This window comes from Pseudonaja textilis, chromosome 3 (genome assembly GCF_049901715.1).
Source record: "Pseudonaja textilis isolate UNSWEBS1 chromosome 3, rPseTex1.2, whole genome shotgun sequence".
NCBI classification, from domain to species: Eukaryota; Metazoa; Chordata; class Lepidosauria; order Squamata; family Elapidae; genus Pseudonaja; species Pseudonaja textilis.
The window spans coordinates 96847108-96873698 of NC_141992.1; the positions used below are offsets into that span (position 1 = coordinate 96847108).

Here is a 26591-nt window from a genome sequence, read left to right on the forward strand (position 1 = left end):
CTTCTGTATATTTAATCTAAAAAACTGCCTACCCCACATTCATTACAGAGATGGCTGTTAATATGCTTCCTGAGACAAGCAGCGATCGCTAAAATCAAAGAGAACTTCTCCCACAAAGTACGTATTTTTTCCAATAAGACAAGCATAGGATCAATCCATAAGCCTTCGACTGAAAAAAATGAAGTATCCTTATGTAAAGTTGTTAGATCCAATGCTAGTCAAGACACCTGGTTGTCTTTTTACAAAGGTTAGAAACAATAAAATAAAGGCAGTTCCCCTATACTGTAAGTTACCTTGAGCTCTTAGGGAGAAAAAAGGTTACAAATTAATAGACATGAGTAAATAAAGAAGGCAAGTAAAAGACCAAAACAGAGTTTCTTAATATCAGTACGCTAATAATGTGCTGAAGAGTATTATTGAAGGGTATATATACTGAAGGGTATTATTGTTAAGGTTAGTTATTGTAGAGAGTATGAAAATGAGATATGTAAAATGTTCTGAGCAATTACAAGTTAAACACTAACATTCTACATATTTATACAAATAGGGAGAGTTTCTCTGTTACCAAGAGAAAATCATTGTAGTTAGATTTCTCTCCTTGTCTTTCCAATTGGTTAATCAACTACCACATTTTCTCCTATGCTACATTTCCACATGCAGGGCAATTTTTCCAAATAGGGAACTACAGTATTAAAAAATGCAACCCCCCACCCTCAGTTGCAGTCTGAATGCAGCATGCAAATTGGTCCTCATCTCTTCTATAAAGGTATGCCGCTCTACACTGCCTTCTCTTGTACCTTACAAGAGATGTGTAAAAGTATAATATCAAATGCAAGCTTTTTGTATCTAGCTACATGCATATTATCTTCTTTGAACAAGATGGGACAAAGGCATTCCAGATGAAGATTCCAAAATTCAGAGCATTTCCTACAACAGAACTGTCCCTGGGCCAAAAGAGTTGATTTTTGATAAAATTGGAATGATTCAGTGGCATAAATAGAAAGTGGTACACAAATGCTTCTATTTCCTCAGCATATTAATCACAGAGCTTGGTTCTCATAAATGTACAGCTGGCCTTTTTGTCTGCATCTCATGCGGATGCTGCCAAGATTCTGGAAACTTAGAAAATTAGCCACATCTCTACCTCTGTCAAAGGAATGTAGGTATGTACAGAAGAGGAATTCAAAACTGTTCTTGTTTGCTAAGAGTCTAAAAGGGGAGGGGACACGAAGATTATAAGGAGAATTTATGTTGATTTTACAAAAGCATCAAAAAAGTGCAACCTATGGCATTAGATGCAGAATGCAGTTTCTAAGAACCTCCTTAACTTTTTGTTTTCTTACAAGGAGTCTTATTCTAATAGCTGAAAGGGACATCTCATATTCATTGCTGTTGCTGATTATTTGTGTTGACAATGCCTCCTGAAATCTCAGACATAGAGTAGCTATGTAAGATGTGTCGAGACCAGGGGTAAAATAGATTGTCAGTGGCCTGCATAGCTCTTTGCCCTTTTATTTGCAAATTTGCAAATAATAAAATAAGTTAATTAAAAAGGGAAGTTCAGTAACACTCTCATTTTTAATGCAGAAAATATTTATGGCAGTAATCCAAAGCAGTACTCATGCAAAGACAAACATAACAGATCGCCTCTGAAAATGAGTACTTCTGTTACATCTCTGCATGAGAAGCAAGTAAATTATCCAAACACAGCTCAATCAGAGGCATGAAAAACTATTATCCACACTGTTCTATTATTATTATTATTATTATTATTATTATTATTATTGTTGTTGTTGTTATTATTATTATTATTATTATTAGTTGGTCACACAGTCAGCCAGATGTTTAGACTGTCTACCATTTTTATCTACCTATCGAATCTTCCCAAGAACCTGGGGTAGGTGCTGTCTGATGGTGTTATCTTTGCAGGTTATTAGCTGCTCCAAGTAAGGCTGCCTGTTGCAATTGACTGTTCTTAAAATTTGTTGTTGCTCACTGCAAAGACTCTGAATATGGGCCAAAAGAATGCAGAAGCACTCTGAAAGTTATTATTTTGGATTCACAGAAATCTTGAACTTTTCATTTGTTTTCCATGCATTGTTCACAAGGAAGAGCTTTTGGCACATCGTTTGGGAACTAATTGAATTAGAATACATGCAATGAATTAGTGAGGGGAGTATATATTTTCCTTTTCTTTCTTAAGGGAAAATATGTCGCCTTCTCATCTAGAAAGGGTAGTGCAAGACAGATAATCCTATTACACTGCTGCAAAATATTTAGATTCAAGAAATGCTTGAAGAAAATGCATGCTAGAAGACCCAACAGTATAATTCTAATGCTGCTTTCTTCCACATGGTATCATCCAGATATGTTGGAATTATAACTTTTAGAATTAGAAGCCAGATTTTACTTCTTTTTCCTCATTGCTGGCCAGCCTTAGCTGCTACTGAAAGTGTTCAATATCCATCTTTACACTATACAATGAGCAAAAGATTAGTGCTGACTTGCTGTAACCATGAACCCTGCCCTCTTCAGAGTAGTTTACCAATCTTATTGCTTATTCCAAAATTCTGACATCACAAAGAAAAAAAAATCAAGAAATTACATAAAAGACATCTACTGACTTATAGCCAAGTATTTTTCCTCCTCCTCTCCCAAACCAAGAGACCGATTTCCATCAACCCCGTATAAGCTAATTAGACCAAAAGCTGAAAAAAAATTCTAGTAAATAGCTTCCCTTCTTCAATATTAGTAATCAGATTCTCTTATTGGGGTCCATCCTGGAGCATTATCTCCCATGATCTTGGCCCCAAGGCAATTACTTTATCATAAGAAAGGACTTGATGGTATCTTTTTCATCTCTTTGATGGGTAATAACTAAGCCCCACGAATAAGCAATTCATTTATCTATCCTAGGAACTGGGGAAATCAGAGAGTTGGTCCACGATCGGTATGTCTGAATGGTTGTTTCTAGTACAAAAAAGAAAGATTAATTCTGGAAAAGAGAATGATGAATTAATCTGAGGGCATTGTAGAATGGATCTCAAAGAATCTTGAACTTTGTTCTAAGAATGCAGTTTATGGACTAGTACATCTTCTGTACAGCAGCAAGAAACCATTTTGCTGACAGTGCATATTGCCAAGGTATCTGGATGGACGTGTGCTTACCTGAAAGGAAGGAACCTTAATCAGAAGATAGATAGATAGATAGATAGATAGATAGATAGATAGATAGATAGATAGATAGATAGATAGATAGATAGATAATCTTCTGATTAAGATTCCCTCCAGGTATACATGTGTATGTGTGTTTAAATAAATCAATAAATTAAAAGGTGCACAGAAACATTTAACTACCACCCTACCTACTTTTCAGCAAACAATATCAGCAAAGAACAACTGAGTTTTCATGGAGGGTGCCCTTTCTGTATTTTATTAGCTTAGTAAGCAACATAGTCTAATTAAAGACAATCCTTACATAAAAGATGGGGGAGGGGGAGAGAGGCCTAAGTGCAGTTTTGGCCCAGCCTCCATCAGATAAATGGGATGGATGCATCAAGTCCTTATAATCTGCTCATTCTGGGAAAAATAACCAGCAGTGATATAGCTGGGCTCTCACTATCTGAAGGTTCATAACCCTCAGAACCAAACTCCCTACCTTGGACTCGCCCACGCAATCTCTAAACTACAAATTTCTTCCTCTCCTGCATGCATCACAAGAGAAGCTATATAATTCTTGTACTGTATCCCAAACTTTAAAGGTTGAGAAGAGCACAGTGATCCAGACAGGGTATGTATTCTGTCTTTAGAAGGAACTCAGAGTTCAGCAAAAGCACCAGGAAAATGCAGAATAGCTGCAATCTGAAAATATGCTATACTTGTTTCTGAATTAAGACATTTCCTGGATTCTTGCTGTGTTCTGAGCCATGAGCTAATGAAATGGTCTGGACTTGCACAACATGCTATGTTACAAACAAGCCAAATTTTAAATTAGGGACAGATTATTTATTCAAATGAAGCCCTTACATCCTCAATTGCCCTGATTATGTGGCAGTTTAATCTGCTGTATTCATGGGTAAAGCACTAAACTACATGAGAAATCTCAACATTTTACTATTTGTAAAGTAAATGAAATCAAGTAAAATTTCACTGGTCCATTTTTAATGTTCCCTAAAATTTCAAGTGATTGGGAAGTGGCCTTTTCATGCTCCTTGTAGTCTTTTGCCCTTCTTATTGGCTACCAACATTATATACTTAACTGTGATAAAAAAAAAAACCAGCCAAATACGGTAATTCATGAAAAACAGCAATTATAACAATTTGTTCTGTTCAATCAACTTTTTTTGGCCCAGAATTTAGGTTGCCAGCAGATTACTTTTTTAAAAACAAAATTCCAGAGTACACAGAATTTTGTCCTTTAGCCACTCAATACTAGGAAACTTGATCCCACCACACATTGTTATGTTATAGTGTCTTTGACTTATCACTAGCAAGAGAAAATACTTCCAGATCTCATTGAATATCTTGGGTACCTCAGCATAAACCCAACAACTAATTAAGATTCGCAATCCCAAGAAGAGGCCATTGCTGGTTGACATTTTTATGGATATATCTGGTAAAGGGTGAGGTGAGATGGAAGCAGAAGGCAAATCAGATAGATTGGTGTCTCTAGGATGGATAATTTTACAAGGGGTGGGTAGGACATGTTCTGTCTTGGGGTCACAGGCAGCCTACAGCTGATTTTTTTTCCAATAATTATTCCAAATATTAAAATTCAAATGAATTTCTCATGCCTTCAGACTGATGTCAAAAATTCTCTTTGAATGTCCAGCATAGAGCAACCTTTTTTCCCCTCAGGCAGATGATGATAAAGGGGAGGGGAAAAGGATGACCTGTTAGGGGGAAAAAGGCAAGAGAAGCTATCTGCTTTAGGCTCTGGCCCATTGGCTGCCTCAGCTTTGCTTCACTCTTGGTGTACAAATCTCAAAATCCAGGCATCATGTGTAGAACAGATTGCCTTTTACTGCAGGTGTGAGGTAACGGCCTTGATTCCTGTCAAAATGTGTGCCTCTTTCCTCTACCCAAGGTGAAGAGCAATTTTTGAATCATGTAGTTATTAAACTGCATCTGATTTCTATGCATACTGTATTCTTATATCAGCAGGCTTGCTTTCTTTTCATTCATTAGTATTTCTGATCATTGGTAGGACAAAGTCACCATCTGCTGTCTAGTTCTGGAATTGACTTCAATATGTGCTTGATTTATCTTTGTTTAAAGGAAGCTGAAGAAAATTGTCAAAACTGATATGATTTTGCAATCTTAAAATAATGAGTTGGAATGTTTTGTTCCAATAAACCATTGGAAGGTTGATTTAAATAATATGGAATTAATTTATTATTTTAAAATGAGATTTATTAGAAAAATATTGCCATCCTTGTACAGGACACTTTAGGGAATGATTAATAATGATGCATTGATGGATTTAGGAACTGAAACATACTATACATTCATATATTTTGAATTTGATTTCCGTCTTTTGGACTGAAATCAACAGAATTCTTAATATGACTCTAGATCATTTCTATGTATTAAAAATACAAAAGTTCTCTGCTACATCCAAACCAGGTTGAAGACATCAAGAACTGTGGATATTTCAGATACAGGGATTGGCTGACATATCAAACAATACAAGAAGATATACACAGATAGTCCTTACAATTACAATTGGTACATGATTTTCCATTTTTAAGCAAGGTGGCTGCTAATGAGTCATGTCCAATTTTATGACCTTTTTGCAGTGGTTAAATCTGCAAATCATTTCAGGTAACTAGTTAGGTGAATTGTGATTGTCAAGCATATCTGACTTCTCCCATTGACTTTGCTTGTCAGAAGCTGGTTGAGAAGGTCATGCATTGTGATCACATGACCTAGGTAAGCTACAACCATCCTAAATACACTTCAGTTGCTAAGTGCCTGAATTTTGATCATGTGACTATGGGGATGCTGTGATGGTCATAAGGGCAAGGACTGGTTGCAAGCCACATTTTTCAGTGATGTAACCTTGAATGTAACCTTGAATTTGGGACATGGTGGCTCAGTGGCTAAGTCGCTCAGCTTGTCGATCAGAAAAGTCGGCAGGTTGGCGGTTCGAATCCCTAGCACCACGTAATGGAGTGAGCTCCCGTTACTTGTCCCACTTCTGCCAACCTAGTTTGAAAGTATGTAAAAATGCAAGTAGAAAAATAGGGACCACTTTGATGGGAAGGTAACAGCGTTCCATGTTCCTTCGGCATTTAGTCATGCCGGCCACATGACCATGGAGCCGTGCTAGCTCTTCAGCTTTGTAACGGAGATGAGCACCGCCCCCTAGAGCCAGAAACGACTAGCACATATGTGCAAGGGGAACCTTTACCTTTAACCTTGAATGGGTACTAACAAAGGGCTGTAAATTCAAAGACTACCTAAACACCTGATTTGCAGCAATGATGGTTCATGTGTTGAATTTGAATTGTTATTTTTTTTCCCTGACAAAGGGGAATGAAGTCATTTTTCAGACGTATTGTCAGTTTTTTTGAACTGTTTTGAAATTTTCCAGGTATTTTTTAAAAAAATGTTACTGTTGCTACTACTGCTGATTTTGAGGATACATGATGCTGTTAATAGAGTTGTAATATTGTTAGTTTGATATAATAGAATTAGCAAGTAAAGTAAAACAAAGGGCTGGAACTGGTAATGTAAATACATTATCAATTCTCTTGCTAATTATTCTAGCACTAGGGGATAAGTGTTCCAAAGGGCAGCTGAAGTGGGAGAGGGGGAAAGGATTACAAGATTTGGTTTTGCAGGGCTCCCTCTTGAGTAGAGTTTGGGAAATGTTTGGAGTTGCATCCTTTGTAAAGCTAAAGAAAGCTGAAGCAAAACTGTAAGCCAGGAGCCTTCAAACTTGACAGCTTCAAGACTTGTGGACTTCAACTCCCAGAATTCCTCCTCCAATCATGTTAGGTCAGGAATTCTGGGAGTTGAAGTCCACAAATCTTAAAAACTTGCCAAGTTTGAAGACCCTTGCTGTAAGCAGTCATGACTTGATATTTCATTTAATGACCACTTCAGTTGCTAGTCCCAATTGTGGTCACTAAATGAGGATTGCCTGCACTATTCCCCCCAATGGATAATTTTGTGAAAAAACAGGTTCTATTGGAAGCCCACCATCCTAATTAGTGCTGTTATGGAAACACAGGTACAGAGTTAAAGTTCTGTATTTTGATGACAACAAACTTCTGACCTGAAAAAAAGCTAAGTACTAACAAAACTGGGTGTTACTTTGAAAGAAGGTCATTAGGAAATACCAGGGCTGTTAAGAAAAGAAAAACCCCTAATGATGTTATTAAGAATAGTGGGGTGTCTATGAAACCAACAGGAATTTATCACTTAATTGCCTCTATCGGCAGAACCTATTACACAAGTGTTGAAGTAAACATCCAAAGAGGTGCAAGGAGGGTGGCTCCAATGGATCCCAGGAGCAACATCAGAGCTCTCTGTCCAGAAGAGCAGTGTTAGGAACAACTAAGAACCCTCAAACTCCCAGACCTCTGCTGGAGGATCCAAGATTGAGGAAGATACAAACCATCCCTAGGAGTGAGAACGGAATTTTATACGAAGAGTCAGTATTCCTATTTGCCATCCTCCAAGCTGTTTCTATCCTGAATTGGAGTGGATTAAGTTTTCTACCAAATCCTTCCACAGATGGGACCACTAAGAGATGAGGTCATTCCAAAGGTATTCTCACATGTTGTGGGTAGAAAGATGGAATATATTCCATTGGGTGGAATATTGTTCATAAAAGTTTGCCATTGGCTGTTTGCTTGTTTCTCTTTCTCTTCTCTGGTAATCAACATTTTTTTTTTTAGCTTATTCCCAATTCAACAGTGTGTTGATTAGGAATTGGGTAAAAGGGTTCAGAATGCCATCACTTAATAAATTTCAAATATGAAGTGAATACGTCCAGATTTGTATGGATGGAGATGCTTGTAAAATATTGAGTTAGCAGTCTATATTGTGGGGCTGCTCCATCATTCTGAAGCATGATTCCCATCAATCTCCATTCCAGCAGTTACCATACATGGAATATGGGATGTAAGTGAAATGCTACTATTCTTTGCATTAAACAATTAATGTCTAGGATGGTGGAGATCTAGATTCAGGGTCCTTGGAATCTCACTTCATCTTCATCTTTCCCTGGGCTGAATAGAAATATAAGAAAAATATACGGTACAATAAAGATCCAGTTTTAATGACAATTTATTATATAAGTCTGGCACTTTTAACTTCATTCCACCAGGTAATTCCTTAGCTGAACCAAAGATGAGATTAAGATACACATCAGAAGTAGCGTTAGGGTTAGAATCTCCAGGATTCCACAATTTCAAGTCATATTACAAAGACAAGCAAGATCACTAAAGAAACATCAATGTAAATTTGCAAATTCTATAAGCAAATGTTAGTTTAAAAAGTGGTTTGGATAATGTATATATATATATAAAAAAACAGGTCCTGGCTATGAAACAATGCAAACATTCAACAAGTTAAAGAGAGTAAGTAAAGAGTAAACAAACTTTTCATTCATTTAAATTTACCAAAAATTGCTCATTAAGGATCATTGTCCTCTGAAGCCTTCAGGCTCATCATTCTATTGGCATATGCCAATGCCTGAAGCATCAAGTGATTATCTTTATGTTCTCTCCCGTTAACAGATGCCACAAGCAAAACCTATTTCCCCAATCACTGCCTCTTGAGGTGTGGCACTCTCAAATGACCAATATATTTGGTTGACAATCATGAAAAGGTGACCAAGATGGTATAAAAGGCTAGGTATGATGGTGTAACCATGTCATAAAGTGTGTGTGTGTATACAGTATATGTATTGGGGGGAAGGGGGGTACAGAATAGATATTACATCAGATTACTGATGGAGGATGCAATTATCATTAATTTGATAAGAACAGCTCTGATTACAAGTAGAAAACCAGGACACTAAACAAAAAAACAAAAACGCAAACCCAGACCTATAATGTACCACTTTACAATATAGATCTTCCTTTTATTACTGGCTAGGTTTTCTAAAGTAGGGAAAAGTTTTGTCAGCTGCAGTCTGAAGCGATATCAAAATCAATTTGAAAGCTATCTTTCCCTTCTATTTCATTAAAGTAAAAGGCACTTCTTGGAGGGAGGATCACAACTACTCTTTTGAGTGGCACATCAAAGTTTTATAGTTAGGGAGAAAAAGAATCTAGATTGAATGCAACTTGCATACATAGGTGGGATTCTTTGTGCAGTTGGAATGCGAATGGATTGCTTATACAGCATAAAATAAAAGTCTAATACCAGAGGCATCACGTTATATTTGGATAACTTTATGAATCTGTTCATGCCTCTTCAGAGTTCCCGAGTCTGTAAAGGACACACCACAGTAGGAACAAGAATAGGGCTTTTCTCCAGTATGGATACGTTGATGACGCTGTAATGAACCTAAACGTGTAAATGTGTTGTTACATCTTTCACAGGAAAATGGACGCTCTCCTGTATGTGTCAGATTATGCCTTTTTAATCTAGCCAGTTGGACAAAGGCCATGCCACATTCTTTGCATTTGTATGGCTTTTCTTGTCGATGTATTACTTTGTGTTTGGAAAGCAAGTTAGGTTTGCGGAAAACTTTGTGACATACTGGACAGATACATGATTTTGAACTTTCTTTTCCAAAATTGCCGGCAGCAGATTCCAATTGTTTAGGATATCCTTTATTATCCTGATTTTGCTTCACTGTGCACCATTGATTCCTTATGTTTGCATTTCCCAAAACAACACTGGAGCGCTCTATCTTGTGAAAACTGTGCAGATGTCTCCAAACATCAGCGGTGCGAATGAAACCTTTGTTACATATTGGACACTTGTGGGGTCTTTCTTCAGTATGGGTCAATTTGTGCATTCGCAAATTAGCTGCACGAAAAAACTCCTTGCCACAAAGCGGGCAGGGATATGAATTCCTAGCCACTTGTAGCCTGGAGAGATCTTGGAAAGATTGATGACATTTCTGATAATGAGAAGGCAAAGTTTTTCCCAACTGAGGTGATATATTCTTCTCCTCATTTGAGTCAACAAGAATAATAAAATTTTCTTCTTCTTCTCGTTGTCCATGAAGATCCTTATAAATGTCAAAACACTGATATTCCACATCTTCCTCTTGAGAAGCTGGATTATAAATTAATCTAGCAGGAACATATACCCCAGGTGTACATGGATTTTTCTGTTGCCAATAAGTTGAGGTTTTGGGAAATCCTTTTGAAGATATTTCCTGTTGTCCACACAGTAGTTTTGCAGAGAAATCCGCATGACAGGAAAATGTAATAGGACTTACGTTTGGATAGAAAGGTGTCAGGTTGTCTTCCTCCATCTTGAGCCCAGGATTGGCTTTATGACCCACCCAATCAGAAATGCTATTGAATTCACTTGATTGATCTCCCCTGGAATTAGAGTCATCACTTTCAAGTACACAGTTTAGTTGTATCTCCATTATGGGATCTTGGCAGCTTTTGCTTGCAATCTTCGCAATGTCACTGTTATCCCTATGAAGATAATAGAAATGGATTTATTAGTAGAAACTCCAAGTCCATATTGTCAAAGGATGGCATTATAATAAAGATTCCATAGTCAATTGAATAGTAAATAGTAAATTTCTACATCATACATCTCACCTAATTGTAAGACTCTGGGTGGTTTACAATTTTTAAGAAAAACCTATACAGTATGGTCATCTCTAACTTGCTAAGAACTTTCTGATCCATCATTCTGTACTGTATACAGTTCCTTGATATTAATTGCAAAAAATTATGATATGTTCCAATTGTTTTCCCTTCCCAAATGTTATCTGTGTCTTGGAATTATTTTCCAATGTTTTAGAAAGAGGATTTACTTGTGAGATAATGACCAAGCCATGAGACCACTTTTGTAGGGTTATCTGTTGGGGTTTGCAGGGTGTGCTGTGCTGCACATTTTCGGTACTTTCTTAAGTTGAGTAGTCATATTCTTTGTGTGGGTCAAGAATAAAACACCAGGCTAATGCAATTCTGCATAGAAAACTTTATCATTAGAGTATAGAACCTTTTAGCCAACACCTCATCTACCCATACTTCCACTGATACTTTAAAGGGCTGAATCGTACCAATTCATGGTTTTCCCAAAGAATTTTGACTGTTGTTTGAGATGCAGCATATTTGCACTATAAATCCTTATGACCCATTTCACAAAACTATAATACACACAATCCCATAGAAACAGCGAACATGTAAACATTACTTTTAGCCACTGGAGGAGGCAAATGTGAAATGCAGTGTTAGTGAATAGAATCACAGTTCATGTAAACTTATAGGCAGCAACAAATAACACCCTACTGAAAAATCCAAACAGATCTAGTACTAGTTGGCATTTTGACAAGCTATATAGATTTAGTTAGTGGTCCTGTAAAGTCATAACTAAAAATCTAAATAACTAAAAATCCTGTAAAGTCATAACTAAAAATCTACTTCAACAGCCAACGATCTCATGAACCAATCCATGCAGTGTTTTTCTAACAATGCTATAGAGCAGTGTTTCTCAACCTCGACAATTTAAAAATGTATAGACTTTAACTCCCAGAATTCCCCAGTCAAGAATGCTGCTTTCTGGTTGGGGGATTCTGGGAGTTGAAGTCCACACATTTTTAAGTTGCTAAGGTTGAAAAGGTAGGATGCTGCTTACTGTTTTGAGTAAATTTTTCATCTTCCCAACCTAGCTATCAGCTCTAGGATTTCCTGCTAATCTCCCATTCAAGTACTAACTAGTTCAAGCCTTTCAACTTCTAAGCTCAGACAAATTCTAAATATGGCAACTACATTGTGTCTATTGTAGTGTATTGTATCTGCACTGATATAAACAGAGGGAAACTGTGAAATATAGAAGCAGAGTTGGAAAAAACTATTTAACTAATTAAATTCATCCATTAGTGCAGGATTCCAAATCAAACATAGGTTTATCTAGTTTTCATTATTAATTGGTTCTACTGACAATGTACTTTTAAAAGTTTTCCTTCCCTAACATTCAGTTGGACTGTTACTTTCTCAAACATTATTTTGTATACCAATGCATGCAATTAGGTCTTAACTGAACTCTTTTTGCATCAGGGAGAAGACTGGTAATAGTCAAGCCTCAGAACTTTCCTGAATTGACAACAATGTGAAATCGGAAGAAATTAAATAATCTAAAGTCCCGGAAAAGAAAAGGACAACTGTAATGCTTTTAACCATGCTGTGCTAGATTTGATTCTGAATTGAGAGAATCACAGGCCACCATTTTTCATACATTCCTGTTTGCAATTCATTACCTTTCTCTGAATAGCTGCAGGAGATAAAAGCTGAATTGTTTCAACTTTTAAGCACATTCATTAGCTTAGCAATTCAGAATAAGTATTGCATTCTGGAAATGCAATACTTTTAACATTGGAGAGAGAAAACAATATATCCTAAACTCATCATGCTCATTCTCACCTTAAACCACTACATTGTTGTGCAGAACAGATACAGTGTAAGCTAAAAATGCTCCTTAATACTGTAGGACTGCAGTACTTATTAATGAATCTTCATTATTATTTCCTTTTATTACATTCCTTCCAAGGCTAGTTACCAAACTTCCAGAAATAAGCTTGGCAATTTGAATTGGCATGATTCTAGTGACTAGTCCAACTAAGATGTAAGTCAAGATGATTTTTCACAGTTGCCCTCAATTTCATGTAAGCATTTAATTGCTGCAGCAATCTTTACTTAGCCCTGCTAAAAGCTTCAAATGATTAGGTGATTCAGCAGTTATTCCTAACAGTGGTAGAACTTTAATAGTATTAAAGCTAGTGGGGAGAATGGTGTGAATTTATGTAAAAAAGGCCTTACATTTTATACATTGTACGAGAGTCAAGTGCCAGTTCCCACACCTCCATACACAGAGAGAATAGTTGCATACAATCCATCCATCCTTCTGTGGAACAATCTCCAGGGTGTTTTCTCCTTCAGCCTTATTAATTTCTGTACATTAATGTAATGATTACTATGATAAAATAAGTCTCCCCATTCTACTTCATCTCATCCTGTGGCTACATTTGTGTGTACAAATGTGAAGAAGTTTTGTCATTTTAAAATACAGCACCTTTTAAAAAAGAAAGAAAAAAAATGTTCTAAGACTTTTGTACATCCATGCCAGGAAGAGCTTCCCTATTATGTTTCTAGATTTTTTTTAAAAAAAGAGGAATTCTCGTTTTTTTCACATGCATATAGGTTTGATCATCTTTTTTTTATTATTATTATCCCTGTCTTTTTTTTCTTCTTCTTTCGGCTGGGGCAATTGTTTTCAAAGATAAGGGTGGCTTCTCCAAACACCACACCAACCAGGGCTCAAAGTGTGGACATTTGGAACCCGGTGCTTCAATACATTTTACAAGGCAATGATCGGGGAAGAGAGGCCACTGCACAGGAACCCACTTTTAACAAGCAGGGCGACTTAGAAATTCCTACTATAGACAGGAAAGGAACTGCCTTTACTCAATCCAACGAAGACATAAGAGGGAGGACCTTCCTGCGGCTTTAAACAAGCATTCCAGGGTACGAAAATAGGATAGTTGCTGGACTTCATACGCTCGTGAGGAATTGAGAATTGCAGGTGGACCTCTTCAACAGAAAGAAAAATCGGAAGCCCCCCAACTTCCCCTCTTATCCGACTACCGGGGGTCTCCAAACCTGGCAACTTTAAGACTTCAACTCCCAGAATTCTCCAGCTGGCTGGAGAATTCTGGGAGTTGAAGTCCACAAGTCTTAAAGTTGCCAGGTTTGGAGACCTCTGGACCACCCCATTCTCACGTCTCCCTCACAGCACTTCGCGCCTATCTAGGCAACTTGTAAGCAATTCCACACCACCACCCCTGCCTCCCATAAACTTTGCCCTTCTTCCAACCTCGGGCTTTCCTCCTAGACCAAAGCAGTTTCCCCCCCACCCCAGCGAGCCTAGCCAGACCAAACCCCACCGTCGCCACCCGACACTCACCGGTTCCCTTGCCTTCCCCCCATTTTATCCAAACCGCAGCGCGCAGAGATAGCCAATGCCGCCGAAGCAATCCGCGCGTTACCGGCCGTCTCAAAACTCCCGCTATTGCGAGGGCCCCTGGGGAGAAGTGGGCGTACCCTTCTCCCTCAAGAACCATCCCCCCATGTTTCGCGGCGAATTCGCCCGTTTTATTCGCCAGCCTTAAATGGGACGCAAAAAGCCGGTAATGCTAGCCCCTCCTTCTGATTAATGCCTTAATATAGGATACACCTGGCTTTGACCAGCGCTCATCTGCTCATGCCCAGGTGGAGCACTTTTTTTTGTGCTGTGAGAACTGAATTTCAAGGTATGTAGCCTTGCTGCAAGATAAAAACCATCAAATATACGTGAATAATAAATAAGTAAGAGGCGTGGAGGAAAATTGGATGCAAAATATAATACTTCGTCACAGAATCCCAATAGTTTCCCTCTGTACGTTATTTGATTTTATTTGGTTTGTCAATTGCTTACAAGATAATAGGTATAAGTAAAAACATAGTTATAAATACATGGATACATATAAGAAAAATAAAAAGAAACAATAGAACAGGGACGTATTTTCTTTGGACAAAAATACAAAGATAATCCTGAAAAAAAGGCAAGTCTAAAAGAGGTTGGATAAAAAATAATTAACGTTTATACGTTTGCTTTACAAAGGAAAATTCAAGGGCAAATACCAAGAAAATAAATCGAAAGGATAGCTGTCCTTTGTAAGTCACTGGCTAAGGAGACCTTTTCACTGTGATTAGTAACCATGAGATTGAAATAAATAAAGCCTGGTTAGGTTTAAAATAACTCTGTCCCGAATGTGTTAGAATAAGTGGCCTTAGAAACCTTAAACAAAATTATTGAATACAGTTTGCCTGATGCTTTTGAGCTGTTTGTCTCTCATTGTGGCTTGAAGTTCTACCTTTCTAGAGGTACTGGTGGGCTTCTAGTTTTATGTAAAGATTTACAGTTTTATGTAACTCTTGTTGCCCCCAAAAGTTTATAATTGAAATACAGATTTCAGAATGGAGCACTGGATCTGTTGAACTTTCCAAACACTTTTCCCCTTTTCACATAAGTGTTATTTGCAGGTAAAATACACAAGATATAGAAAATACAAAATCCAGTGTTGGAAGCTATTTAGACCCTACATTTTTGAAGCATTCCCTGCCCCAACATATGAGGGTTCAAATTGGATAAAATAGCTTCTCCAATCTGGTAATTTCTAGATATGCTGGACTACGATTTTAAAATTTCCAGCCAGGATGGGTGATAAGCAGTCCAATCTCAGGACCTGCCTACTCTGGGGAGCTTAGAGGTCTCAGTGTCCAATCCCTTTTTCAGTGCAAGGATCCAGCCAGAAGCATCCTCAACAAATGTCTACTTAGCTTCACTTGCTCTCCTATAGGAGAGATCACCACTTCTCTGTTTCAATACTGTGATATTGTAGGAAGTTAGCATCCACCCCTCTCCTAGAAAATTGAAATAGCCTAGGAAATATTAAAAAGGCAGAATATTTCCTCTAAAAAGAGTAGAAACTCAGAAGCAGAAACTCACCCCCACCTTTGTTAATGGGTGGGCCATTAAGGCCTGGGCCAGAATATTTTACATAACAAGGATCTCCAGGTAAAGCTATAGCAATTGCTCAAAAGCCCTTTCAGTTCATCATCCAGGAAGGCTCAACCAAGCCTGGCCTCGCCCCCATCCATTCTCTTCTTTTGTTGCCCTCAAAGGAGAAGGAGCTGGAAAGCAGATTAGTGGGGTGGGGAGGGAATGGGGATTTTGCAGTATCCTTTCCCTGCCACACCCACCAAACCACACCACACCCACCAAGGCACGCCCACAGAACCAGTAGTAAAAAAATTTGAACTCTACCACTGGACAGAACAATATTAGCTGCAGTAGGGGATGATCTTCATAGGCACTTGAATGAAGGTAACCTCTGAATTGACTTTAGTATCATTGGCCATGGTATCCTACAAAGATAGGGGACCCGGACACTATTCTACAATAGTTTCATATGATTGCATATCTCCAGTTAGTAGTTAAGAGGGAAAGGTGCTCATGCTTGAGGTTGTTTCCAATGCAGAATATAATGTGGTCTCTCTTGTGTTACTCAAAATCTATATAAAACCTATCTAATGAGAAAAGTGGCTCTGGTCACCTGATGACTCACTCAATGACTGCATTGCTTCTGGACCCAATTGTGATCATAAATCAAGGACTACCAGTATTCCAGTACTTTGGACAAGAGTCACCAAAGTATTCATTTGGGAATAAAGTGGTGAGCAAGGTTGAATGGTTTCTCTTGTCACATTGAAGAGTCCGAATGTGAAGCAGGATCTCGCAGCCTTTTCTGTTTCTATGGAGATAGCAGATACGCTGAACTTTTGCTTTTTGAGAATCTCTTGAGGTTCTGCATCTTTCTGTGTTCATTGTACACCTGTTGAATTCAGCCACTCTGCTGTTGCACGAGGTCATCCTGAAAAGGGGGATGAAATTGCAAAGCAGGGAAAGGTTTCATTTTGGAGAGAACATAAGTGCCAAGGACCAAAAATTAGTGTAGCGTTGTATTTTGAGTTCAGATAAAATTAAAATCTCTGTTGGGGGTTTAATCAGGCCAGCATTTGTATAAAAATGGGGGGGGGGGGATATACAAGAACTGAAGAAGGAACAAATTTATCTTTAAAAACAAAAATGAAACAATTTGCATCCATCTGCCTTTGCTATAAAAATGGTCTGAGGGAAGAAAATGTAAGGGGCAGCCTTTTTACCTTCCACTTGCAATAGATCTGGAAGAATTAGCCCTTCCCAATCTGGTGTTTTATCAATAGACAAATTAAAACTATGTTTACAAGCAGATCTTTATTTTCTACAAGGTATCTTTCAATTAGAGCTTTACTGCTGCTGACATCAAGGACAGGCCTATATAATGCTTGTAGCAGAAATTCAAAACGTTTGCCACTGCCTTTTTTTTTCTGTACTGTGTTTTCAACCTCCAGTTCCAGCTCTCAAACCTGGAATTTCAAGGTAGTCTCCCATCCAAGGATTAACCAAGTCTAACCTTGCTTAGCTTTTTCAAATCCACCCAATTTATAAAGGTGCTGGGGTCTAGTTCCATTTTATCTGGATCGGTCTATATATCAGAGGTGTCAAATTCACATCATCATGGCATCGTCACGTGACATATCAGGTCTTTTTTCCCCCTTCTCTAAACTGGGCGTGGGCATGGCCAGTGCATGATGCATCCGGCCTCGCGGGCTGGGAGTTATACACCCCTGGTCTATATTGTGGCTTTGACAATGATAGAGGGGGATTGTTCTTAGAGGGTGATTTTTTAATTTACTTCCCAGTCTAGTTTACAGCTCTCAGATTTCTTCCATGCAAATACTAATTGGGTTCAATCCTTTTTTGTTTTTAGAATCAGCCAAAGTGAATTGCCTCCAGCTAACTCAGCTTTACATGTATTTGACTATGCCATCTTAGAAATAATATGGAAACAACTTGACATTATTTCAATTCTAGCTTTTTAAAAACTTTCCAATCTACTTTATATCAGCCTTGGGATTTCCTGGGGTTCCCATTCATCCCTTCTTAGCATTTTTTTTAGATCAATCATTAAATATTATCTTTTTTTTAAATAATTTTTTTTATTAATTTTCAATAAACAAACATACACAAACAAAACACAAAACATGAAAACATAAAACTTCTTTTTGGAAAGCAGCTAACTGGGCTACATCTTTTTGTACAGACATAAATCAAATTCATGCTCACTTTATATACCATTTCATATCTTATTTACCATTCTACATTTTCTATATAGCTTCTCCCTACTTTTCACTCTCTTAATTCTGTTTTATTTATTTCATCTCAATTTAAATCATTATACTTATATCTTTTGTTTGTTCTATTTCATTATATATTATCTTCTCATTAACACAAAATTTCTCCTGTAATCACTGATTGAAGCAAGACGCCTTTATATCTTTCCCCTAAGTTTAACACTTAAAATAATATATAATTTTCATTCTGTTTCTGCTTAGTACATTCTAAAGCTACGTACTATATTTTAAAATAAGAAAGAATAATAAGTTTATAATATAATAAAAACAATAATCCATAGCAAATGAAACTCTATCGTTAAAACTTAGGCATTTTACACATTCCTTTTAATATTTTATCCCATATAATCATATAGTGTTCCAATTTTCTAACATTATTTCAAATACAAATACAACAATACAGTCTTATGTACTTTTGCAGAATCTCTTTTTTAATTATATTTTTACCCATTGTCTCTGAATAAATCTTGTTTCTTTACATCTTTTTTCAAACCTTTGTAACTTCTCTTCTCTTTTCCCCTCCCTTTCTTCTTCAATCTAGCCTTTTTATCCCCTTGTCTCTTGATCTCCACCCTCTTAACCTGCACCTTCTTCTGTATTCCTCTTTTCTGTTGCTTTCTGACATTGTATCAATTTTTCACCTTATTTTTCCCTTTTTTGGTTGCTTTTTTAAGTCTTAAATTCTCCATTCTCTTTCCTCTTTCCCTTTTCTTCCCCAGCTAAAGTTGCTTGTTCATTAAAGATGGCTTCTTCTTCATCCCAATCTTCTTGTTCTTGTAGTTTCTGATGGGTAGAAATCATCATTTCTAAGAAATGGAAAACAGATCCAGAAGAGCCCTTCCCTTCTTGTTCCTCTTCTTTTAGCTCTTTAAATTCCATTTTCAGTTCATCAACAAGAAATGCCATTGTGAAAATTTTTTTAAACAACCCAAATGTTTTTAGTCTTTCAAATAATAATTTCCAAAGGTCCCAAAGTCACCAAGCAATCCAAATACACACAGACTGTTTTATTTAGCACTTTCTTCTTTTTATACTTTCTCTTCCTCGGGTTACAGTTCAATTGCAAAGTTCCAAAATGTATCTTTTAGAAGTCTTGTTACAGTTTAACTCTAGTCTTATAAATTCCAAGCAGCCTCCTCCAGCAAAATCTTAATATTAATTCTTTTCCTCTCCCTTCCCACTTATAGCAAAAAATGGTTTTTTTTCCCCAATGTTCAGAAATCTTTAATGTCCCCTTAATTTTCCCTTTTAACTTTCATTCGCCGCTTTTTCCGATCTTCTTTGGGAGCGATGTATCTTTAATGAACTTTAAATTCCAGGGTATTTCAATGTTACTTATTATCCTGGTCAGCCAAAAGCTTTCACTTATCAAGCTTCCTTCTGCACATTCTTATCCGGATGAAAGCTTCTTTGTGGTGGCCATTGCTGACCGCCACTCCACCACTTTCGGAAAAGGGTGTTAAGCCAGCTGAGGAGGGGGGTTGCGATTTTCCCAGACCCCTGCCGGATCTCCCCTATCTTCAGTTACCTCTACGGGGTAACTATAACCCCCAAATCCGGCTGGATCAGGGTCACTCCAGCAGCAAGTGCAGCAGATTCCTGCCGCCGCCAAAGTCTTGAAAACCAGAAGTCTCCATTAAATATTATCTTTGTTAGGAATCTGTTATTGTTACATATCATAACAATCTTCTCTCATAATCCCCTGCCAACCTGGTGAAAAACACATGTGAGCCTACACTTCTGGAAAATATGCAGTCAGGAAAAGCCTTTGATCTGTTTCTTATTCTTATTTTTTTGCTTCTTAGTATTTTGCCATAAGTGTAGAATCTAGCCCCGCCCCATTGGTGTGTTGATCCACTGATTGCAACAGGAATTGACCAATCAGCTTGTTGTTTGAGCCTGATGTAATTTCCTTCCCTTAATTGGGTTATCAATGGAAAACTGCTAATTTGAACTAGAGCAGAGCAAACAAGGCGTTCTCCAAACTTGCAGAGAAGGGAAGATAAATTACATGCCTTCAGATGTGGTGAGGTGCAATTGCCTTCTGCTAAAAAACTCAGCTTTTCAAAGCAATTAAACTGGATATTTGTGGGAGTGAATAGAACAGGGAGAGTAGGAAAGAGAGTGGCTGTCATGTTAATACTACCTGTATGGAAATTTGTAATGGTAAAAGATGGGATGGAATAGAGAAGATGTTTTAAGAACACAAATGTGTCTGCTCATGAATATGCAAATAAATATGATACACAGTGCTGCAATTATAGGTGCTAAAAGTTAAGCCATGGTTGTTCCTGCTGGTAATGGAGATGCAGATTAGAGAAAGTCAGGCAGGAGAAAATATGTCAGTTTTTGGATAAAAATGCACTAATGAGATGTTCCCATTCTCTGGATGGCTCAGAGGCAGCATTTGACAGCTCTTAGCTGCTAAATTAGGCATGGTCAGTGTTTGAATGGGAGACCGCAGGGCAGGTTGGAGAATTGAAAGAAGGCAACATCAAACCACTTCTGAATTCTAGTCCAGGAATAAACCTTGAAAGATATATACCCAATGAATTGTGCATGTTCAATCTCCACTCTGTTACCTTATAAAATAATTGATCTCTGTAGATACTTTTTCTTGGGAATATCTCATAAGTTGCCACCAGAAGATTTTGTTCACGTAACTTTACTCTATTCAGTGGGGTAGCACAACTGAACAGTACCCACAGTTGATTGTTCCAGTGTACTCTAAAGTGAAAAGCAATGTTTGCTGTTATTTTAAAAATGCAGTGGATGGATTTTGATAGGCTGAGTACTTTGGCTCAAAAACACAGGAGATGAAAACTGAGTCATACATTCTTGTAAAAGAAAAAGTGAACTCTACAATAATACACATTGGCTGGCATCTTAGAACATTTAGCATTTCCTATTTTTGTGTTAATGATTAAGCTCAGGTGTCATTTCCATTTTTTCCACTCAAGCTAGAAAATATTCTGCCATCAGTTTATCCAATTCTATTAATACCACAACTGACATCTCCCATCTTACTTGTAGGTCTGTTCAATTTATGGAGCTAAGCCAAATGTAGCCCACTCGCTAACAAGCTGCAATGGTGTTATAAGAGCTTAAGAAAACAGTGCAATTGATGAACATCTGGCAATCCATAACACATGTTTGGTGGGCTTTATTCTGCCACCTCTAAGCAGAACCATAAGACTCATTTACATAGGTACTTTGCCAGCTTTTCCTTCAAGAGCCAGGATCAAATCACATTGGCATAAGTTGGGTTGCTTCACAGTATGCCCTTAACATGCATCTGAAATAGGGCTCTGTTGTGCTGCTATCTGCTCTACTACTCAACATTGTACAATGTCTGGTTCCCTAGCTAAGTTCTGACTTACGTTATGACTCCTTAGCTAGCTAAGGTAAATTCCCAAGCTAAGATTTTAATCCCATCCAGCAAGTGTTTTTAGTCATGGGAAAGGGAGCCATCAAGTACTATTCAGAATATCTCTCTGGCAGTGTATGTATGTCTTAAGTGCTTTGTTCATCTTTTTCTTTTGCTAAAGAATTGATCTATCAATATTCTGGGCTTATAATGGCAGCCAAGAGTTGGAATTTTTCATCATCTATTGGTACTAGTGAGGATTTCTGCAGACCCAAGGAAAGACTCGATATGTTGAAGTAAAGACTCAATATGTTGATAGATCAATATTTATTTTCACATGTAGTGAATAAAGTAGTGATGGCAGTTGGGTTTTAAGTGTACCTTGCAGCCAAAGTAATATTCCATAACAAGCAGAGAAAGGTATGCCTGTGCCACATGGAAAGAGGAAAAAAGTAAGAGCCTCCCATTTGTCTAGACCAGGAGGGTCAAACTCATGTCATCACGGCATCATCACGTGATGTAGGGTGGCTTTTTTCCCCTTCACTAAACTGGACGTGGGTGTGGCCAGCACATGATACATCTGGCCTGTGGGCTGTGAGTTTGACACCCCTGGTTTAGACACATTTTTTGCCTAGGCTGTTTCCTTTAAGGGTCATTTAGGCCTTAGGAAGGGAGGGAGATAGAAAGTCAAGAAGGAACAAGGAAGGTGAGGAAGAGAAAGCAGGGGACAATGAAATGGATGACTGTGAGGAGAACCAAATGACTCTGGTTGTGTCTCTGATAGTTCCACCGTGACAATTATGATCATACCCTTCCCAACAGAGCAGGATTTATTTGTTTATTTATTAAATTTATATGCCACCCACCTCACTGTCAAGTGATTTTGGGGAACTTATAACAGGATATGGCTTTTGAGGTCAAAGTATGCTTCCCCACCTAAGCATCTATCCCCTGCCCTCTCACTGGTGCCTTCCAACCAAAAGAGTGAGCCAGCTACTCTTTTTCATAGGGGATTGTAGAAAACTAGCCTGTGGGGTTGAAGAAACCATGATATAACTAACCATGGGTTGATGCATCATGCCAACAAAGCAAATGTTTTTTCTTTGAGTCATTTCTGTGTGGGTAGAGTGCCCTTAAGGAGGCAATAGGGGATGTCTTTTCTCATTAATCTCTACCTGCAGTGAATTAAACTATGCCGTTACCATCTTATTCCAGTGCATGGAGGCTGCAAGGGTTTGGATAGGGAACAACGGGATCAACACTTGAACCCTGCAATGCTGAGTGGCTTTGGTTTTGGGAGCCTGCTGTTTCTAGGACTAGGCTATCTTTGATCCTGGATGGGAGCACACTGTCCCAGACACCTCAGTGTGCAACTTTGGTGCACTCCCTGACTCACTACTCCTGGTTGTTAAGCAGGTAGCAGCTGTAGCTAGAAAGGCCTTTGCCTAGCTTTTTATTTGCCAGTCACACCCAGTCCTGGATCAGCAGGCACTGCTTACAGTCACTCATGCTCTAGTCACCTCCAGATTGGACCAGTGCAGTGCAGTGTAGAACACTGTGCTCTACACAGGGCTGCACTTGAAGACGATCTGGAAGCTTCAACTAATACAAGATGCAGCAGCCCAGACAGCACATATTACATTTTTGTTCTGTGGGGCCTCATCGGTTTCAGTTTGCTTCCAGGTGCAAGTCATGGTGCTTTTTTTTAACTGTTAAAGCCCTTCATGTCATGGGACTGAGATGGGATCTGAAGTACCATCCCACCCACCCCTATATTAGCCTGCATCTTGCAGAGAAGGCATGCTATAGGAATCATCTGTTAGGAATCTACATTTTGTGGATCCCAGAAAATGTGCCTTCTCTATTGTTTCCCTTTTCTTTTTTTAATGTACAAAACCAAAATACAACACAGGGCCCTTAGCATTAAATATTAACTTAAGATGGCTATGTTCTTCTTGTCCAATTATATGAAGACAAACCACTCCTTATTGTTCCCCCAAATGGACCATTCAGCAGTTGTTCTTGCCATCAGTTTGGCAGGTCTATTTGTACTTTTGATCCTGGAACCATTTTCCCAAACACTTTCCCTCTCTTTAGAAAAAAATAAGAAGAATATAACAGAACTTGCCAGTGGCTTGCTTCTTCTCTACATCCTCCCTTCCATCTGTTTGAGAATTAATATGTATGAAGGGGGACATGGTGACTCAGTGGATAAGATGCTGAGTTTGTCGATCAGAAAGTTCGGCGGTTCGAATCCCTAGCGCTGCATAATGGAGTGAGCTACCGTTACTTGTCCCAGTTTCTGCCAACCTAGCAGTTCGAAAGCATGTAAAAATGCAAGTAGAAAAATAGGAACCACATTGCTGGGAAGGTAACTGTGTTCTGTGTACCTTCAGTGTTTAGTCATGACCATGGAGAGATCTTTGGACAGCACTGGCTCTTCGGCTTTGTAACGGAGATTAGAACTGCCCCATAGAGCCTGAAACTACTAGCACATATGTGCGAGGGGAACCTATACCTTTACTTCATATAGTATAGTTTATTGTCATTGCACCTCGTACAACAAAATCAAACACCATCTTCAGTGCACATCATGACCATGACCATGAAAATAAACACAAACACACATCCTTCACCCTCCACACATTGAACCAAAAACCACTGACACCATACCAATAACTGCACTATACAGCAGAATTCAAAAGAGCTACTGCCCTGGGAGAGAAGCTGTTTTTCAGCCTATTTGTTCTTGTTTTTAATATTCTGTAATAGTTCAAAAAAAGGGTGCTCAGGATGAGATGGATCTTTGAGAATGTTTTGAACTTCCTTAAGGCAGCGGGAGCTATAAAGCTGTTCCAAAGAGGGGAGAGGGCAAACAATGATCTCCTGGGCATGTATTACATTATGTATTACATTATGATGTAATGATCAAGAAGTTGAACAAAAGCCAAGGAGGTCTGATTTCAGAACCCTCCTTAAGTAAGGAAAAATGTAGCATGACTTCCAACCAATCCAAGCATATCGTCAATGAGGCATAAGTAGGGGTGGGATTCTACCAGGTCGCACCTATTCGCTAAACCGGTTGTTAACATTCTAAGCAGTTCAGAGAACCGGTTGTTAGAAGAAATTACTGGGCTAATTCTGTAAGGAAGGAAACATTTTGGTGTTTCTTACAGAAACTGCCTCTCCGTTAACCCTTATTACATTCTTGGAAGGACTAGACTTCCTCTCTCTGGAACTTCTCTGGAGTTTTTTCCCTCTCCTTTGCTGGTACTTTGCTTGTGAGGAGTGACCATTCAAAGTTACAATGGCACTGAAAAAAAGTGACTTATGACCCTTTTTCACACTTACGACTGTTGCAGCTTCCCCAGAGTCATGAGAGGCCAGGCAAGGATATGCATGCCTCGATGTGAATGATATTGAGTTGGCCACGCCCAGCCAATAACATGACCACCAAGCCACGCCCACCAACTAAGCCATGCCCACAGAACTGGTTGTTAAAAAAATTTGAATCCCACCCCTGGGCCTAAGGTCTGACAAAACCAGCTGACTGGCGGTGCTCTTAAAAGTTCTTGCCTGGGATGTGGGCCAATGACACTCTGGAAGGATTTGCCTATTCATAACATGACTCAAAATTTGAATGGGTTGGTTTTTCTGGAAAAAAAAGAACCCTGTCCTTTTTTGCCACCACAAGAAAGCCCAGCCATTTGGAATTGAACAGTTTGCAGGAGCGGTGTGCAGCATTTTGAATTCATAGACCAAAAAAAAAAGGGGGGGGGTGCATTAGAGCACATGGGGGCGCTCATGTAGCACTGGTAACTCCTGACAACAGCTGCCAGCTGCACCATCCTGAAATAGATGCTTCAGGTTTAAGGAGTTGCAGAACTTATAGTTGACAACAGTGCTGAAATTCCTGCTTCCATGTGACTATTTAAGGTGCACCCCTTTGTCCCTGCCTTCCCATCCATCCCCCACCCCAGGATTTCAGGCAAGATCTTGTTTTCATGCTGAGTTCGTGTTGAGAATAAGGAAGAGAATGGCAATAAGATCATCAACACATATCAAGGCAGAAGGAGTGGGGAATATAAATGATTTGATGGGAATGTATTTACATGGTGTTGCTGTTGCTGCATTTGTAAATGAGCTTTTGATTCTGTGTTCCACTAATACAGCCTCTCTCTCTCTCACTCTTTCTGTCTCACATCATGCTTTGCGATTGAAATTCAGTCATGCACACTCTTCAGAGCACCAGAGTACAAAATCATTTATCACAGAGAATAGCTTTCCTGTTTATAATTCTGTTCCTCTTCACAATTAATTAAGCAGGATTTTTCTAAATATTTGTAGGGTGGGGAAACCTCACAGCATAATTAAGTAGATTCAACAGTTCAGGTATTATTTAGAAGCTGTCAACAATATCACATTCCAATCCTGGCTGACATAAACTCCCAACCAGCAACTTTGTGCATCCCACTGCTAAGCACTGAATAAAAAGCAGTTCTGTGTCTGCCCACCCATACTAGGGCAGTAGAGTCACCTTGGAAGACAAGAGTAGCTATCATGTATTTTAGCCAGGCACTGATAGTCTCTCTAGCAACCTGTAACCTGTTTCATGCAGTTCGACAAGGCAATTGGAGATTCTAATGGTGTCTTCCTTAAACTTCACCCTATCAGATATGTTGGATTTTAACTTGTGCAATACCCCACCCAGCCTACCATTGATGGTTTAATCATGTTTTGTGATTAGAATCTACCCTGATCCCATTAGAATCCAAGCAGAGAAAATTCGATCACTTGAAAACATCTTGTCTTTAAACAAGGCCACAGGGACAAATCTCTTCTGAGATGCTTTCTGGTGGTATCCCATAAGTCATCTTTTTCCACTCCATGGTTCTATATGGTCTCCTGATTAAAAAGAAATAAATAAACACGCACTCTCTCATATAACATTTCATGCAGAAGTGAATTGCCTTCCTGTTTTTTTATTTCTCATTATTTTAACTTTAAGATTCCCACAGAAATGTGGAAGGAAGGGAAAGGCATACCAAGCTAGAGAAGCTAACAGCCAGAGTCCTCCAGTCAAATTTATCCCATTTCTGTTGCAATATGCTCTGACTAATGGATGGCTAACACTTACCCACCCTACCTGTGACACACTAAAAAAAAAAGGAGGGCAGCAAATCCAGAAGAGAAAATCAGTCACCTACTTTATAATGAGTGGCACACTTACTAATCAA

General features: G+C 38.5%; 1 protein-coding gene and 1 long non-coding RNA gene across 2 annotated transcripts in view; one reads left to right on the plus strand and one right to left on the minus strand.

The window, feature by feature from the left end:
- LOC148126223 (uncharacterized) overlaps positions 1-26591 on the plus strand; it is a 78996-nt gene that overhangs the window by 31630 nt on the left and 20775 nt on the right. The window lies entirely within an intron of this gene.
- Positions 8317-14207, minus strand: LOC113438019 (uncharacterized). Its single transcript, XM_026703210.2, has 2 exons — positions 14116-14207; positions 8317-10619 (listed from the first exon to the last, which is right to left on the minus strand). Exons 1-2 carry the CDS (start codon positions 14136-14138, stop codon positions 9395-9397), a joined length of 1248 nt encoding a protein of 415 aa, XP_026558995.2. The 5' UTR covers positions 14139-14207; the 3' UTR covers positions 8317-9394.

Coding starts and splice junctions, on each gene's coding strand:
- LOC113438019 (XM_026703210.2), bottom strand. CDS start 14,138: ATGGGGGGAAGGCAAGGGAACCG. Junction 10,620..14,115: donor GGGGGAAGGCAAGGGAACCG/GTGAGTGTCGGG, acceptor TTATCTTCATAG/GGATAACAGTGACATTGCGA.